Here is an 18,531-nt window from a genome sequence, read left to right on the forward strand (position 1 = left end):
GGTATAAATTCTTCTAAATTACAGACCATCCTAGGGATGTGCACAAACATTTTCCCAAAACTGAACATACACTATTTTTTTTTTTTTTTTTACTATACCTGTTTTCTGCATAACTCTTTGGATGAATGCCAGAAAATCTACTTGTTTTGATTTAAAGAATGCAGCACAGCCCTCTTCATCTGTCACAAATGTCAGTCGGTGACCAACTGCCACAATGGTGAACACTGGCCCATACTAAAAAGAAAGAACGCAAAATTTATGAGGAATAAAGTAAAACATTCTACCAGCTTGATCATATTAGGTCAGTAGATCTCAAACTTTACCTCAATGAACCCTCCCCCCCCCCCCCAACTCCTTTTTCCTCAAAAGCTTCATATGAGGTCACAGATCCCCTTGCCCTACATGCTTTGTTTTGCAAAAATGAATACTTTAATTAGAGTTATCACCCAGATTAACTAATCTCACTCACTCAAAGAAATGTATAATGTATAGAAATCTAATAAACATCTATTGCACTGGTTCCCAAATCTGTCCTAGGGGAATCTTAGATAGTCATGTTTTCTGGATATCCATACGGAATGTGAATGTGGTTAATTCTGGAAGCACTGGAAGCACTGCATGCAAATCGATCTCATGAATATTCATTGCAGATATGCAGAAAATCTGACCTGCTGGAGTTCCCCCATGAGGGGTTTGGGAATCCCTGGTCTATGGCATCTGTTCTTACTTTGTATTTTTAAATTTCAAAATATACAGCTCAAAATTATCATAAACAGAAAATACGCTTATCAAGGAAGTATCTAACAAAGTTTAAAGTACAAACAGAAAAATTTAATTCTTCCATCCTTCCATTTAGTCTTCTAGGTACACCAGGGGTTGGGGGAAGGGGAAAGCCAATGGAAATAAATTAGCATCAACAAGAAATATACAAAAAAAACAAAACAAAAAATTAAAACAGACAGTGAAAACATATTACAAATTATTACACAGACTGCAATAACAGTTACAACTGATGACATCACTCAAGATATTGTCTTTAACATTCCAGAATTCAAAGCACCCAAATAGTATCTTACCTTTTCTGAGTCAAAAAGTCAAGTAACTACAGGTAAATTTAACAGAACATTAAAAAAAAAAAAAAACTGTAGCTTAAGAACCTTTCCATGAGACAAAATATCCTACTTCATGGCCAAGCTTGTGTTGCAATAAAAAAAAAGTCAGCAAAAATCCAGATTCAAGACCCACAGTAATCTGGGTGTCAATATTCAAAGTGATTTTAACCAGCCAGAAATGGTTCCTGGCCAGTTAAATCGTTTAAGGGCTATGTGCTAATTTTCAGCGTCACGTAACCGGTTAGTCTGGCTAAAAATAACCAGTTAGCACTGAATTGAAAAACAGCTATTTTGGGGGCATTCTGGGAGCTGACTAGGCACTTGACCAGTTAACTACATAAATAGAACCATATAATAGTCAGTCCTACCTTTATGTGGTGCCCCTCAACTGGTCAAGTGCTGAATATCACACTTAACTGGCTATGTATTAGCTGGCTCTGGAAACCAGAAATTCAATGCCTGTGCCAGACATGGCCTGGGGCTTTGAACTTCTGGGTTTAATGCTGGCAGTGGTCAGAAAAATGCTAATCGCCACCGGCTGAATATCAAGCCATAGTAATCTACTACAAAAATAAAATTAAAAAAAAGTGCATATCTAGCTCAGATGTAAACATAACTAGCAAGGTTGCTTTGCTGATTCCTTTAGTCCACCCCACCCACACAGGACATGCAAATATGCAATATGAGTTCAGCTCTTCTCTTAGGGCACTGATTTTGGCCCTTTATGGGCTCACAGTGGTAAATAATAAGCCTTAGCTAATGAAGGAGTAGCTTCAGACAGAATCTTGTAGGTCCCCCTGAAAATATTTCTTAAGCAAATCAACAGGTGATGGAACAAGACTTAAGAAATTACAGAAACCTCAAGTTCAAATGCCTAGAATGATTCTCCAAATTTTCTAACTTCTGATGGACTATCACTGTGTCCTCAATTAGCACAACACCTGGCACGTTTGAAAAATGTAGAGCAGAAGTCAGCTATTTCTTAAATATGCTACTCTACAATTTTCTGTCCTAATCTGAGCTTCAGTATTATAGAGGGGCATAATCGAACATGGGCGCCCATCTCCGGGAACAAACTAGGGAAGGGGTGGCGCTGACCGTATTATCAAAACAAGATGGACAACCAACTTTTGTTTCGATAATATGGTCCGGGCTGCCCAAATCCCAACATTTAGGTTGACATTAGAGATGGGTGAACTTGGTTTTCGCCGATAATGGAAACCGAGAGCACCAATCTCAAAAACGGCCAAATCCAGGGCATTTGGTCGTGGGAGGGGCCAGCATTTGTAGTGCACTGGCCCCCCTCACATGCCAGGACACCAACCGGGCACCCTAGGGGGCACTGCGGTTGACTTCAGAAAAAGCTCCCAGGTGCATAGCTCCCTTACTTTGGGTGCTGAGCCCCCCAACCCCCCCAACCCACTACCCACAACTGTACACCACTACCATAGCCCTTAGGGATGAAGGGGGGCACCTACATGTGGGTACAGTGGGTTTCGGGTGGGTTTTGAAGGGCTCACATTTGCCACCACTAACAGGTGGGGGGGATGGGCCTGGGTCCGCCTGCCTGAAGTGTACTGCACCCACTAAAACTGCTCCAGGGACCTGCATACTGCTGTCATGGAGCTGGGTATGACATTACAGGCTGGCAAAAATGTTTCTAATTTTTTTTTTTAGGGTGGGAGGGGGTTGGTGACCACTGGGGGAGTACGGGGAGGTGATCCCCGATTCCCTTCGGTGGTTACCTGGTCAGTTTGGGCACCTTTTTGAGGCTTGGTCCTGAAAATAAATGGACCAAGTAAAGTCGGCCAAATGCTCATCAGGGCCGCCCTTCTTTTTTCCATTATCGGTCCAGGGCGCCCATCTCTTACCCACGCCCCAGTCCCGCCTTTGCTAAGCCTCCGACACACCCCCTTAAACTTTGGCCGCTCCTGCGACGGACTGAAATTGAGAGTGCCCAAAATCAGCTTTCCATTATGCAGATTTGGGTGGCTTCAAGAGAAGGGCGGCCATCTTCCGATTTGTGTCGGAAAATGGGCGCCCTTCCCTTTCGAAAATGAGCAGGATAGTGACCTAGTAATTCCTCCAGATGCTTAGAAATGGGCCTTCCTGGACGGACAAAGTGATCCACAAAGCACCTAAGGGGTTTATATTAAGCCGATGGTAGTCACCAATTTTGTTTAAACGCTGACTGCCGCTGTTATAATTATGCTCGGATATTCAATGCTGGGCCATGTCTGGGTACCAAACACGCCAACACACACAGAAGGTGTTCTCTCCACAGAAGAACAACGAAGCAAAGTAAACAGTGGACACAAAAAAATCCTCTCTCAAGTGGTGTCCTCCCAAACAAGTTCTTTATTGCAAAACAATTAAAACAACGACCCGACACGAATCGTGTTTCGGCCGTATAGGCCTGCGTCAGGGGTCTATTCACTTCCAATCAAGAAAGAGAATATGTAGATAAAAATAACTGATCAACTTTCTGCAAATTGAAATACTCTTACATAAGTGCTTCCCAAGCTTACTCAGCAAACTTCACAATGCATTATGCTGCCAGTCAACATAGCATTGTGAAGTTTGCTGAGTCCACTATTTCCTTTGCTTCCATGTCTGGGTACCAGCATTAAATATCCAGGTAATGGACAACATTTAAACGGATAAGTGCCAATATTCAGCCCTTAACTGTTTGTTAAACCGGTCAAAGATGAGAACTACTATTTATGCGGTTCTACTTGACCAGTTAAGGGCTGAATATTGGCACTTATCTGGCTAAGTGCCGACTTTGCCCTTGAACCACTTCATAATAGCCAACTTTGGCATTAGATGTTAGAGGGGATATTCAGCAGCACCGTCAAGGTAAGTGATGCTAAATATTCCCTCAGGGCCTGGTCAGTGCGAGTTAACCAGGTAAGGGTCTTTCTTAACCAGTTAACTCACTATGAATATCAACATCTAAATGTTTAGTACTACTACTTATCATTTCTATAGCGCTACTAGACATACGTTTAGTAGAAGATTCCCCTAGATACCTGATCTATAAAATGTGTTTCTTCCTGGGCTTCTGCACCTGAGAGGACCACTTTCCCGCCTGACCTTTTTTTCCAGCCCAATGTAAGGACTCAGTGTTAAAGATCAAAAACAACACTTTGCCTGAGTTACATTTCTTCCTCCTCTGTACTTGCATTACTGTTCCTGCTTGAGTGGGAGGAATTATGTCAGAAGAAGTCAGAAATGAACCCAGCTAAATTTCCTGTGAGTTCATGGGAGGTTTTGCTCCAGGGCCGTGCCAAGGGTCTCTGGTGCCCCCTGCAGACTATCAGTTGGTGCCCCCCCCCCCCCCCCCCCCAGTTTGGCAAAAGATGCAAAGGAAATAGGAGCTGAAAGATGGAGTGCATCTTTGTGGGGTTGCTGAACAAATAAAGGGTTTACAACCACTTAGCTTTATGTTTTTATTGATGAGGACATAAACATGGTATAACAGATACCATAAAATATAAAACTTCAACAGTACAATTATAAGCCTAAATACTAATGGATCAATGTTCAACCAGGGTGGCCAGCATTTTATTTAGCACTGGCTGCTATCCAGATGGAAAAATAGTAAAAAAAATAATGCTGCTTTATGTAGATATTCAATTAGCTGATTGAATAGTGCTGTTTGCCAGATAATTCTTATTGCTGCCCAAGCTCTACCTTGACACTATCCAGGTAGTACCAAGGTGATGTGTAAAGATAGTTGTCAGCAGTATCTAAATAATGCCACAGAACATCCACAGAAGCCATGATCTGGATAAATGGCTTTAACTATTGCCCCATAGGTATCCTGCTTATTGCATTCATAGATAACTGCTCTGCTGCTTATTTGGGGTGGGGTGGGGTGTGGAGAGAATATATTTCATTTTGGGACTAGCACCATAGGTAAACAGTAGACTAATTAGGGACCTTATATAAATAATATTGAGATGTGCTGCCAAGTGTTCACATGAATACAACTTGTTTTAAATTGGAAAAGGAACAAGCATTCAGCATTTTAGAAGTGAATCATGTAAATGCAATCAGCTTGAAAATAACAGGACTTCAGCATGTTGTGAGGAAAAATTAAAATGTTTACTAAGGTGCTGGTCTTTCTCAAGAAACCACAGCCATTGGCCAAATACATGCAGAGTTGCTTTCTCTGCAGGCTATAAGAATAGGCCTATACTGGTCAACCAAGCCTATCCCATCAGTCACTATACCGTTATGCTCCCATTTCCCATGTAATTCAAGCCACCTTCCCTCTATACTTCCACATCCCCTTTCCATCCCTTCTCCCTACAGTGTCAGGCCATGTTCCACTTTCCCATTCCTGCCCCTGCAATTCCAGGTCATCTCTTCACATCCTTTCCACCTTCAATTTAAGGTCACTGTCCCATCTTCCCTCCTCTCACTTTCTCTTACAATTCTAGGTCTTCTTTTCATCTGCAATGCTAGATCACCTTGCCATCTCTTCTATCTCTATAATGCTAGGTCACAATCAAATCCATCCCACTGCAATGCCAGATCATCTTCACATCTCATTTCCCCACCCCACCCCCACAATACCATGTCAATTTTCAGTTGTCCTCCCCTCATCCCTACCAATGCAATCCCAGGTCAATCTCCCATTCTTTAACTGCCATAACAACAACCTTAGAGGATCTCCATACCTCCTTTCCAGGCTGCTGGCTCTCCTCTCTCAACAGCAGCACTCCAACACGGCGGTGGCGGCGGCAACACCCGGTCCTCGTGGAAGAGCTGGCTGGGGCGGTGCCAAACAGACAAACAAGCGCTGCTGCGCACGGGAAGGCAGCAGCGCATCGCGAATGCACATAGGTGCCAACGCGAGAGAGGTTTATTTTTAAATTTTTGAACACACGTCACTGACTCAGCGGGCGGCGGCGGCGCCCTCGAAGGTAGGCGCCCCCCTGCCGTGCTTACCCCACTTACCGGGTTGGCACGGCCCTGTTTTGCTCAGTCCAAATGGGGGAAGAAAGGCCTGATCCTTGGGTCTCAAAGATGTTTCCAACTCAAAAGAGACAGCTCCATACCCACACACTGCTGTGAAGGAAAGCTCCAACTTTTGCTAGAACTGGGCACTACAAAAGTATCCATCAAAACCCCATAGGAAGACTACACAGCCAGGGGCTTCAAGGGAAAGCACACCCTCAGCTCTGGAGCTAATTGACCAATATCTTGGATTCTCCCCAGTGAAAGAAGTCTGATTTCTGTTTTCTTGGATTCCACTGTCTGATATTAGTGGAGCACATGTCTTCTCTCTATGAGTCATCTCCCTTTTAGATGGGATGGAGTAGGTAGTGTCCCTCTCTAGCAGTGATGGTACAGAGGTGGATCATATTTCTATTTAAATTGTAGATCAGCTTGCTTATTAATGACTTGACACTGCTTTGGCAGGTAGGAAGGATGTAGAAAGACTTGCTTATCCTCAACTTGGTTTTTGGTGTTTTTCTTATTTTTCATCTTTTAATTTTATTATTTGTTTTGAGATTGTTTAATAGTTTTATTGTACTGTGAGGTTTGGCAATTTTGTTCGTTTGTTTATTTTATCCCGTGAAGTTGCTTGGTTTTATTTGATGCTATGTGATCCACTCTGGGCTATCAGCGATTGAAAGGGTAAACTACTTGCTAGTAAATTATACTTCCCTTTCTGTCTTCAGGTTAAGGCGAAAATTCAGACAGCCTGTTTTTTATTCAGCTACTCTCTGGCAGAAAGTGGTCTGCAGAATTAGTCACAAACAGAAGGCAAAATGCTCTACTGGAGGGAAAACGCCAAGCGAGAAAAAGTAGAGCAATGGAACCTCTCGCAAAACAATGAGGACGACCCAACACGACTCCTGTTTCGGCCTTACCGGCCTGCATCGGGGGTCTATAGAGTTTAAAAATCAAACTCATTAAAAAGAAATAAATATACAGTGGTCCATAAACATGTATATAAAAAATACACATAAAAATACATATATGAATTAAAAGGAATTTGTTATTCAATATGTATTCCTAGATTAGTCGTCAAAGAGTTAAATTTCCTGTTAACAATATTAAAAATATTAAAACAAATATGAGGTACAAAAAGAGACACAACTAATATACATTGCAGGGAAAGGAACATATGCGTATTGTGAAAAAGGCAAAATCCAAGATGAAAGGCTAATGTGATCACACAATCCAAAATATATAAACAAATATGTAAAGAAGTCTACATACATAAATGATGTAATCATGCTTGAAAGACATACATGAATTAGCAATGTATAAAACAAGTATGTTTTGATGCATCATATCAATAAAAAATAAAAATGAAATGGTTTATAAAACATTAAAGTATGAATAACACATAGAAAGTATGACATTTCAAGAGCAGTAGACATAAATTGCTAATGAAAAAATGCTTATAAAGCATATGTTTATGATATGTATGCAAGTATCAGACACATAAAAATTGACAAGCAATAAATAAAATCCTTTCATAAATCTTGTCTACACATGGGTAGTTAAGATATTAAAATAGCAGTAAACAGCAATTCCTTTTTATTGGATATTTTGATTCAGAAACCACGTTTCGTTTCAAGACGATATATAAAAAAAAACAACTGATAGAAACAATTATTTACGTTTTACTAGTTTCCCTAATTGATCACTTAGAGAATTTGCGTACTCGCAATTTTGAGATTATGTATACTATGTACTGATTTTGATGATTTTCAGGTAAAATCAACACATATGTCTAGTAGATTTGCTCATAGAGGCTATCCTCGGGAATGCATAGGTAAGAGTTTAACTAAAGCAATAGAAAAAGATAGACAAACGCTTTTGACCTACACCACTGACAAATCCAAACCAGATTTAGTATGCACTTCAAAATGTTCACATTTAGCAGGAGGCATTAATATAATTATCAAAAAACATTGGCATATTCTTGGAACACATGAATGTTTTAGAGGTAAATATCTGGTTGTTGCTTACTCACTTAATCGAAATTTGAAAGAGTTCTTAGTCTCATCCACCCTTCCAGAGTTAGACACTATCAAATCAGCAGGTAGTGGACATACACCATGTGACCGCTGTTCAATATGCAGGCATTCTTTGACCTGAACATCTTTTGTATGCCCTAATACTAACAAGAGTCTTCAACTTAACTGTTTTTCAAACTGTAACACTATTGGCGTTATATATATAATTATATGCCCTTACAATTTTCTTTATGTAGGTAAAACAAAAAGCTATTAAGACCAGAATAATTGAACATGGAAGTTGCATTGGAAAAAATGTTAAAAGTGCACCTTTGGTAACACATTGGGAAGAAAAGAATCATACTATTGATGATTTAAAGTTCTTTGTTGCTAAGAAAATACAAGTAACGTGGTGTGGTGGAAAAATCGATATTAAATTACTACGTGAGGAACAAAGATTGATATATACTTTGGGCACTCTTGCACCCAATGGCTTAAACACTGAGATGGACTTCACACTTTTTTGTGAATATATTTTCCCCCATTTTTCATTAGTTGTTTTTTGTGTTTTATATTTTTTTATTTTTTTATTTTTTTTAAAATTTATTTCAGTAGCCTGGATAGTTGTAGACACATGTTTTTGTTTATATAGTTTTCCTTTGTGGTGTTTTTTCTTTCCCTGCTTCATATTACACTCCGTTTTCTCCCCTTTCTTTAGTTATGGCAAACAATTAGTGTTTTTATTTTTTATTTTTTCTCTTTTATTATTATTTTTCAAAAATGTTCAAATCTTAACTAGTTTATTTTATTCTTGTATTCCCTCATTTTGCCCTTTTTTTTAACTTTTGTATATACATGTAGTTTGATCCCTTCTTTTACATATGCAGATGTTTGTAGTTTGAGATAACATCTCCTTTTTACATTTTTTATTTTTATATTATTTTTTCACTTTTTGGATCATTTTTAATGACAATTTTTATAGACGGTCTAGATTCCTCCTTGTTTCCTTTTTCTTTTTATCTTATTTGTATATTTCTTTTTTGAGGTCTTTGAGTTTTGGTATTTTTTTCTGGTGACGTCACTATCTCTGACTCTTTTAAAGCCAACTGGTAACTAGAAAGTTCCCCTTTTGCGTAAAGATACAGCACTTAGCGCTACATCCGTGTTTGAGACTCTGTTCTGAGTGGTAATTTTTTTTCTTTCTGATTTATCATCTATTTTGTGATTGTATTTTAATTACGTCCATCTTTTACCCCGCAGTGCAGCACTAGGTCCTGTTCAACTGTGTTTGAACTTTTACTATCATCACATCTTTTACCCCGCAGTGCCGCGTTTGCTCTTATTCAACGGTTTCACTTATGATGTTTTTTAAATCATTTTTTTTATCTTGTAGCACTATGCTTTTTAGTTTAACAGCTTTCTTTATCTCTTTTTTGTTTGTTGTGCATACATTTTCCTTGCCGTTAATTATATTTAAACAAAAGGTGGAAGAAAACCAAGTCCAAGTGACCAGTCAAACCACAGTAGTAAGAGCTCCAAACAAAGTTTTATTAGGACCCTTTTTGTGGAAGAAGTGGACCCCCCTTTTCCCTCTTGTTAATTATATTTAGCCTTTTCCTCGTGCCCCCCCATTTTTAAAAATAAAATGGGTTTTTAAAAAATATTTTTTTCAACACTACACAAACACATACAAATAACGATTTTTAAAGTTTTGCATTCAATATAGATGTCTGCCTACGATTCATTACTTATTTATTCTCTAGTTTCTTTTTTGCTGGTTACTTTCATCTTGAGTTCCCCAAGTCTGTTCCTCTTTTTGATTGTATATTTCACAGTCTGGGACTGTATATATATATCATAAACATATCCATTATATGCATTTTCTAATTAGCAATTGCTGTTTACTGCCATTTTAATATCTTAACTACCCATGTGTAGACAAGATTTATGAAAGTATTTTATTTATTGCTTGTCAATTTCTATGTGTCTGATACTTGCATACATATCATAAACATATGCTTTATAAGCATTTTTTAATTAGTAATTTATATCTACTGCCCTTGAAATATCATACTTTGTGTGTTATTCATACTTTAATGTTTTATAAACCATGTCATTTTTACTTTTTATTGTATATTTTTTATTGATATGATGCATCAAAACATACGTGTTTTATACATTGCTAATTCATGTATGTCTTTCAAGCATGATTACATTATTTATGCATGTAAACTTCTTTACATATTTGTTTATATATTTTGGATTGTGTGATCACATTAGCCTTTCATCTTGGATTTCGCCTTATTCACAATACGCATATGTTCCTTTTCCTGCAATGTATATTAGTTATGTCTCTTTTTGTACCTCAAATTTGTTTTAATATTTTTAATATTGTTAACAGGAAGTTTAATTCTTTGATGACTAGTCTAGGAATACATATTGAAATTCCTAGGTACGTCATCTTTTTAATTTATTTATGTATTTTTATGTGTATTTTTTTTATTTACATGTTTATGGACAACTGTATATTTATTTCTTTTTAATGCGTATGATTTTTAAACTCTATAGACCCCTGAGGCAGGCCCGAAAGGCCGAAACAGGAATGTCGGGTCATCCTCATTGTTTTGGAAGAATCTTTAATAAACTTTGTTCTGAACACCATCTGCGAGAGGTTCCAATGCTCTGCAGAATTAGTGACAGAGCCTTATCGTAAAACATCACAATTCTGAGTTTTGAAAATTGAGACTTTTTTTTGCTAGAATGTCCATTTGCCACTTGTGCCGCTTTTGAGGTGTTTTTCTCTTTTGAAAATGAACACCATACTAACACAGTAGATGACAAGATAAAGACCTGTACAGTCCATCCAGTCTGCTCAACAAGATAAACTCATAGCATATGGTATGATGTGATATTACATATGCATACTTGATCTTGATTTCTCCTTGCCATTTTAAGTGCGTAGACCGTAGGCCTGGCACTGGCCTGGATCAATGGGTATGAATAGCTGGATGTCATCCACATAGATGTAGAACTGAGTGTCCATTGACCAAATTAGCTAACAAGTAGCTTCAGGTGGTATAAGAAATAGGAGACAGTATGGATCCTTGTAGTACCTTGCAGGTCAGTGATCAAGGTGGCAGTGAAGTGCTGCCAAACTATGAACTGATAGATAGGACTTGAATCAGGCAAATACTGTGCGCCACTTAAACCAGCTGTTCTAGCATGCTATTGTGATCCACAGTTTCAAAAGCACCTGAGAAATCCAGCATTACTAACATCAAGGCAAATCCCTTGTCGCTTGTGAAGATTGTCTGATATGAGGGCCATATTCACTCCAAAACTCGTAAATCCAGATTGACATGGATCTAAGCCCGTTTCTCTCTTTTAGCCACTTGTTGAATTGAATGCAGACCAATGACATAGGAAAATGTGGGATGGAGGTTCCAGAAGCCACAGGCTCTTGGGTAAAGATGAAGTCCAGAACCTTCAAGGTAGTATTTTCAGAAATGCTCCCCATTCCAAGTGCAGGACCCAAGAAGCAGGCAGAGCTCCAAAGTCTCAATGCATGGTGGTTGAGACAATGGTGTAGGGATGAGAGACTTAGATTTGTTAGGAAATGGGCCACATTCTGGGATTGGGGTATCCTATTGGATTAACTCCACCTTAACCGGGATGGAACCAGGGGGCTAGTGCTAACTTTTAAAAAGGACATAGAGAAGCTTTTAAACTAAAAAGAGTTGGTGGGGGGGGGGGGGGGGGGGGAAGAGCCAACAGTCGCCCAGGAGCACACGATTCAGTGTGCAGTATCCTTGAAGGATAGTATTGAAACAGAACAATTAGGAAATCCCAATTCAGACTTAAGCATTGTGTAGCTGCAGTCATAGACATAAATAAGCTATCTACCAACTCTCCTAGTTGCTGGCAACTATGCAGAACTCTAATGACATCCAAAAAAGCTGCATGTAAATGGTACAAAATAATTCAACAAACTAAATTTAGTTTACCTTTTAATACTATGCAGTCATGGGAACATGAGTTAAATTTCCAATTAGATGAACAAGAGTGGCAAAACATTTGGCATAAAGCTGCACATACCACCAAATCAGCATCTACCTTACAATCCATGTTTTTTCTAGTGCATAAAGCATTTTGGACACCATCTAAACTTGCCAACTTAAACAAAACAACAAAAAACCACATGGATAAATGCTGGACTTTTGATATGAACACTGGAACTCACACACATTATTTACTCAATTTCATTTATACAAGAGTACTGGTGCTTAGTATGGAATACTATCAGGCTTATTTTCGAAAGAGAAGGGCGCCCATCTTCCGACACAAAAAGAGAAGGGCGCCCATCTGACACAAATCGGGAGATGGGCGTCCTTCTCTCAGGGTCACCCAAATCGGCATAATCGAAAGGCGATTTTGGGCGTCATCAACTGCTTTCCGTCACAGGGATGACCAAAGTTCACGGGGGCGTGTCGGCACCGTAGCGAAGGCGGGACTGGGGCATGATTAAGAGATGGGCTTCTTTGGCCGATAATGGAAAAAAGAAGGGCATCCCTGACAAGCACTTGGCCGACTTTACTTGGTCCATTTTATCTTGCGACCAAGCCATGAAAAGGTGCCCTAAATGACCAGATGACCACCGGAGGGAATCGGGGATGACCTCCCCCAGTGGTCACTAACCCCCTCCCACCCTAAAAAAAACTTTAAAAATATTTTTTGCCAGCCTCAAACATCATACCCAGCTCCATGACAGCAGTATGCAGGTCCCTGGAGCAGTTTTAGTAGGTGCAGTGCACTTCAGCCAGGCGGACCCAGGCCCATCCCCCCCTACCTGTTACACTTGTGGTGGTAAATGTGAGCCCTCCAAAATCCACCCGAAACCCACTGTACCCACATGTAGGTGCCCCCCTTCAGCCCTTAGGACTACGGTAGTGGTGTACAGTTGTGGGGAGTGGGTTTTAAGGGGCTCAGCACCCAAGGTAAGGGAGCTATGCACCTGGGAGCAATTTATGAAGTCCACTGCAGTGCCCCCTAGGGTGCCCAGTTGGTGTCCTGGCATGTGAGGGGGACCAGTGCACTACGAATTCTGGCTCCTCCAACGACCAAAGGGCTTGGATTTGTTTTTGAGATGGGCGTCCTCGTTTTCCATTATGGCTGAAAACCGGGGATGACCATCTCTAACGGGGACGTCCTGCGAGGACGCCCTCATGAAAACTTGGGCACCCCGTTCGATTATGCCCCTCCACATCATCCACATTAAATATATCGGATTCCTTCTCCTACAAGATAGCCATATTAGGCTCCTTGGCAATACAATCTCCACTGGATAAATATCAAGCACAATTATTGGACATACTTCTTCATCTGGCCTTAAGAACGCTTTTCTTCTGCTGGAAAGACTTATCTAAAGTAACTTACTTAACATGGTGGAACTCATTGTGTTTACTAGCTTGGCTGACCTCTAGAATCCGCTACCTACATTCCTGTGCCTGCTGTGCTGATTGCCTTTGGCTGAAATCCCGTGCCCATGCTGACTTCATACATTTCAAATTCTTGCTGACCTCCTTCCAGTCTGCTCTTTTACTTGCCAAACAGGATTATTACATCCAGTTGACAAATTCTCTTGGCTCAAACCCTCATCATCTCTTTGCCACACTGAACTCTCTCCTCAAAGTGCTTTCACCTCCAACCCCTCCTTCTCTTTCCCCCAGACTCTGGCTGAGTTCTTTCATGATAAGGTTCACAAGATTAAACTTGAATTCTCAACCAGGTCACCTCCACCTCTCCTTCCCTTAGTCCATTCTCTCAACCCTCCAACTAGAGAGTTGCACGGGGACAGAAATCTTACCCATCCCCGCCCGTCCCCGCTGGAATCTTACCCATCCCCACCCGTCCCTGCTGAAATCTTACCCATCCCCACCCGTCCCCGCAAGAATTTAACCCATCACCACCCATCCCCACCCATCCCCGTAAGAATTTAATGGTACATAAAAGAAAATTCCAGTCAACTCCCTCAGTCTCTCTCTGGATTTGAGCCACAGCACTGTAGGCAAGGAAGGAACAGAAGTTGGAACACTCTGGTGCGCACATGTAAGACTTGTCTCTGATTCACTTGCACTGTGTGCTGAGAGTTCGCCACATGCACGCACCAGTAGGTCAGGTGACATCTGATTCTCGTGCCTGTGTCAGAGCTGAGGTCTGTGCACCAGCCTGGTAGCAAAGAGAATTAATAGTAACATAGTAAGTGACAGCAAATAGACCTGAACGGTCCATCAACTCTGCCAATAGTCACACTCATGATCAATTCATCATTAAATCAACGAGTGTGATATTATATACTTGATTATGGTCTTTCTTTCGTGTTTCTGGAACAAAGACCACAGAAGTCTATCTGGCCCTATCCTTATGTTCCAACTACTGGAGTTGCATTTGAAGCTCATTCCAGTCCATTCGTCTTCTCATTTCTGGGACACAGACCGTAAAAGTCTGTCTAGCACTGTCCTCTACTTCTATCCCAATGTCAGTTGGTGTACCTCAGGGATCTGTCCTGGGACCTCTTCTCTTCTCCATCTATACTTCTTCCCTTGGTACTCTGATCTTATCCCATGGTTTTCAATATCATCTTTACGCTGATGTCTCCCAGATCTACCTCTCCACACCAGAAATCTCAGCCAAAGTATCAGCCTGCCTGTCTGACATTGCTGCCTGGATGTCTCAGCGCCATCTGAAACTAAACATGACCAAGACTGAGCTTCTTATCTTTCCCCCTAAACCAACCTCTCCTCCTCCCCCATTCTCTTATTTCTGTGGATAACACTCTCATCCTTCCTGTCTCATCAGCTTGTAACCTTGGGGTCATCTTCGACTCCTCTCTCTCCTTCTCTGCACATATTCAACAGACTGCTAAAACCTGTCGTTTCTTTCTCTATAATATCAGCAAAATTCGCCCTTTCCTTTCTGGGCACACTACCAGAACCCTCATCCACGCTCTTATCACCTCTCGCTTAGACTATGTCCAGCAACCCTCCTCTCTGCCCTGCTCTTCCCCCATGTCCAGCAACCCTCCTCTCTCCCCCCTGCCCTCCCCCCATGTCCGGCTACCTTCCTTGCCACCGCTCCCTCCCCCCTATGTGCCGTGGGCCCCTGCACTGACATGAGAGCGCCTCTCATCTCCGTGTGAAAATGCTGTAGGCAGCAGCAGATCGCTCTGCTGCTGCCTGCAGCGCTTCCACACGGAGGTGAGAGGCGCTGTCATGTCAGTGCAGGGGGCCTGATACGGAGGGGGGCGGGAGCGGCGACGACGATGTCGGGGATGGGGGGGGGTGGAGGGTGGTGCGTTGGCGATGTTGCTTCGTCTCCAGGCTCCATCGGCAGCGTCCGTTTCCCTCTGTTCCGCCCTCTGACGTCATCACGTCTTGAGGCGAGGGCGGGACAGAGAGGGAAGTCTACGCATTTGCGGGTGAGTCGGTCACTTGTCTTTTATATAGTTAGATCTCTTGAAGTCTTCATGTTATGACACTGATTAAAATCTGATCTTTTTTTAAAAATTGGTTTTGCTGTTGCTGTGATTATGATGTTGTCTTTCCAGCATCATTAGGCAATGGCTGCTTTTCCAGTTTGTTTTTGCTGATTGCACATCTGATCTGCTCTACAGCTGTGAGCCTGATCCTGAAGGCAGGAACAGCAGGCTGCCTCACGCCCCCTCCTCCCGGATCAAGGGCACTGTGTACATGTAAAAGGTGGATCTGGGAAAGGAGGAACACTGGGTTTGTTTACAGTGCAGAGACCCTTGGCTCTGAATTGCCAAAGCTCCCACAGAGCAGCAAATGCAAACTTAGCAAAAGCACACAGGGATCTGGGTGACAGAACATAGATAAGCGCACAGCACCACCCAGCAATACTGCATGGTTTAGCTGGATTTTTTTTTTTTTTTGGACATTTAAAAATACAAACCTCAAAACGTTTTCAATAACGGGGCTATTTCTGTGTAACGTTTCTCGGGGGCACAAACGCCACAATCCCTGTACCCTTGCGTTACTTAGCACATTCACAGTAGTGGGATCCTCTTTCATTTAAATTAGTTATTTAATTTTTTGGCATTTAATCTGAAAGCGAGACTGATTGTTTAAGCATTGACCACTGCATGTCTTTTTATTTCACCCCGGAAGGTGCAGCCATTTCAATACCAATTGTAATTCTGTTAACCGGAAATGGCAACCGCCATTACGGCAAATGTAAGCCACATTGAGCCTGCAAATAGGTGGGAAAATGTGGGATACAAATGCTACAAATAAAATAAATAAATAAATAACCAGAAGACAAGCTGTGTTTTGAAATACTTGTTGCCCGCCCTGAAATTGTTACAATTAAGAAAAGTGATTCAGAAATGCAAGATAATGTCAAGCCCATGATCAAATTAAATTAATAAGAGGCAGAAGCATGTATATGGGGGGGGGGGGGGTAGGGGAGGGCAACCTTCTGACTGTTATATGACAGCACCTCCGTAGCTTTACCGACGGCGTGCGGTGTAGCTTTCGTTGAAACATTTGTTAATTTTTCAATGTATTATTACTGATGTCCAGAGCATATGGCAAGTCGATATATTAGCCAGGTTGCCCTGTATTTCCCGACACTCGATTGCGCCTCATTTGTGCGACGTGGGACACAGCACGACCGCAAATAGCACCTCGGCAGACCCGCCGAGAACACTGTAAAGTGATCTTGTACGTGCAGCACGATAGAAGAAGAAATCGCAGCAGGAGACTCTCGGAGCCCTTCCAGTTTCGGCTGGATGCTCCAGGGGTAGAGAACAAAAAGGTGCCGGTATGCCGTACCGTTGCGTACCAGCACAAAAAAAGCACTGCCTTTAACCAAACAGCACTAAAAACTGGCCTTAGCGCTTTTCTGTGTGGGTCATTCTGTCGCACTAAGGCCATTTTTACTGCTGGGGTAAAATGGTCTTCTATTTTCTGTATTAATGTCCACATCCAAATTTTCCCATTAACATGTGAGCACTTACCACCACCCAAATGCTAAACATGCGCTAATCGGTTAGTATGTGGCAATGTAGGTATGCTAATCAATTAGTGCAGAACATGTCCTCTCTTCACTTCCAGACACGCTAATAAATACTCTTTATTTTGTAGTGTGTGGTAGCATGCGCACATCTAAATTACTGCGAGGTGCCCCAAAATAAGCCATTTTTTTTTACTGAGAAAGCACACATTGGTGCTTACCACAGCTTTGTCAAAGGGCCCTATAGCTTTCATCTTATCAGTAAATTATGTTTTGATATTGTTGTACTTCTCAAAGATGTCTGGCTTCTTGAATGCACTCCACATATAATTGTTTTGTGGGATATAAGAAGTAATAGTATTAGTATTATGACCTGGATTGGCTACTGTTGGAAAAAGGATACTGGACCTGATGGTGATGCTTATGTTCTCATAATGAGCAATACTGTAAAAGGCACTGGAAAAGAAACTAAGGGCTCATTTTACTAATAAAATAAAATGGGCATCTTAGCATTTGGTGCAAACTTATTGTTAGCGCACCTTAGTAAAAAGAGCCCTAAATGAAAATGCTTGGGTTGTCTATCCCTACTGAGTAGTAAGAATCGGTTTTAGGACCACAATAAAAATAAATCACAGTAGTAACATGACTAGCACTGCTTGAGTTTGATTGACTTTAAAAGATATTCATCTCCCTCTCTTTTCCTACCCATTGCACATCACTACTAACAACAACGGAGCCCGACTTAAATAATGTGCTTCTAACACATCAGCGCCAGTGAGTAAATGCAGCTGCAGCAGTACCTTAATTCTGCTCTGCTCAATGAATTGCAGAGGAGCTTTTCTCAACCAAAGCGCAGCTCCGAGCCAAGGGATCCATCCACCGATGCATGGGGGCCGCTGAGAGCTCCGTCTCCTGCTGAAAACAGAGGCGATCACAGCAGCCAACGTTAGTGACAGCAAAAGGACGGTGGCACCTGCAGCAGGACTCAGCTCCATCTCTCAGAACTAGCACTGCATCTGGCAAGGTAACCAGACTCCTAATGTGCCCTCGTGTCACCTGCCTCTCTCCTCCCGAGCCAATCAGGAGGAATTGGCATATACACCGGGTAGGGAGGCAGGTTTGCTATTCTCTCCTGCAGCCCTGAGGGGTTTATTTTCAAAGCAAGACTAGACTTGCAAATTCCCATAGTAACCTGTGTAACTTTGTAAGTCTATGTGCTTTGAAAATGAGCCTCTATGTAACTTTGTAAATCTAAGTTCTTTTAAAATATGGCTATGCGAACCTTGCTCTCTTACCTACCAGTGCTAAAGAAGCTCATGAGGTGGGATTTTCTCCCCCCTTACAAAACTGTGAAATTGGTTCAGCAGTTTGCTGTCCTAGTCACCACAATCGCACTTTTGATA

At 41.5% G+C, this 18,531-nt stretch overlaps 1 protein-coding gene across 2 annotated transcripts in view; it reads right to left on the bottom strand.

Moving 5' to 3' along the window:
* The window catches only part of LOC115467087 (24-hydroxycholesterol 7-alpha-hydroxylase), a 306,871-nt gene extending 288,723 nt beyond the window's left edge, over positions 1-18,148 (bottom strand). For both annotated transcript variants that reach the window (XM_030198776.1, XM_030198775.1), the window contains exons 1-2: positions 17,929-18,148; positions 99-234 (exon numbers count right to left, since the gene is read on the bottom strand). In XM_030198776.1, coding sequence (XP_030054636.1) covers positions 99-234; positions 17,929-18,123 — 331 coding nt within the window. In that variant the 5' untranslated portion in view covers positions 18,124-18,148. The remainder of the gene's footprint in view (positions 1-98; positions 235-17,928) is intronic.
* Between the last annotated feature and the right edge of the window lie 383 nt (positions 18,149-18,531).

The sequence above is a fragment of the Microcaecilia unicolor genome, chromosome 3 (genome assembly GCF_901765095.1).
Source record: "Microcaecilia unicolor chromosome 3, aMicUni1.1, whole genome shotgun sequence".
Taxonomy (NCBI): Eukaryota; Metazoa; Chordata; class Amphibia; order Gymnophiona; family Siphonopidae; genus Microcaecilia; species Microcaecilia unicolor.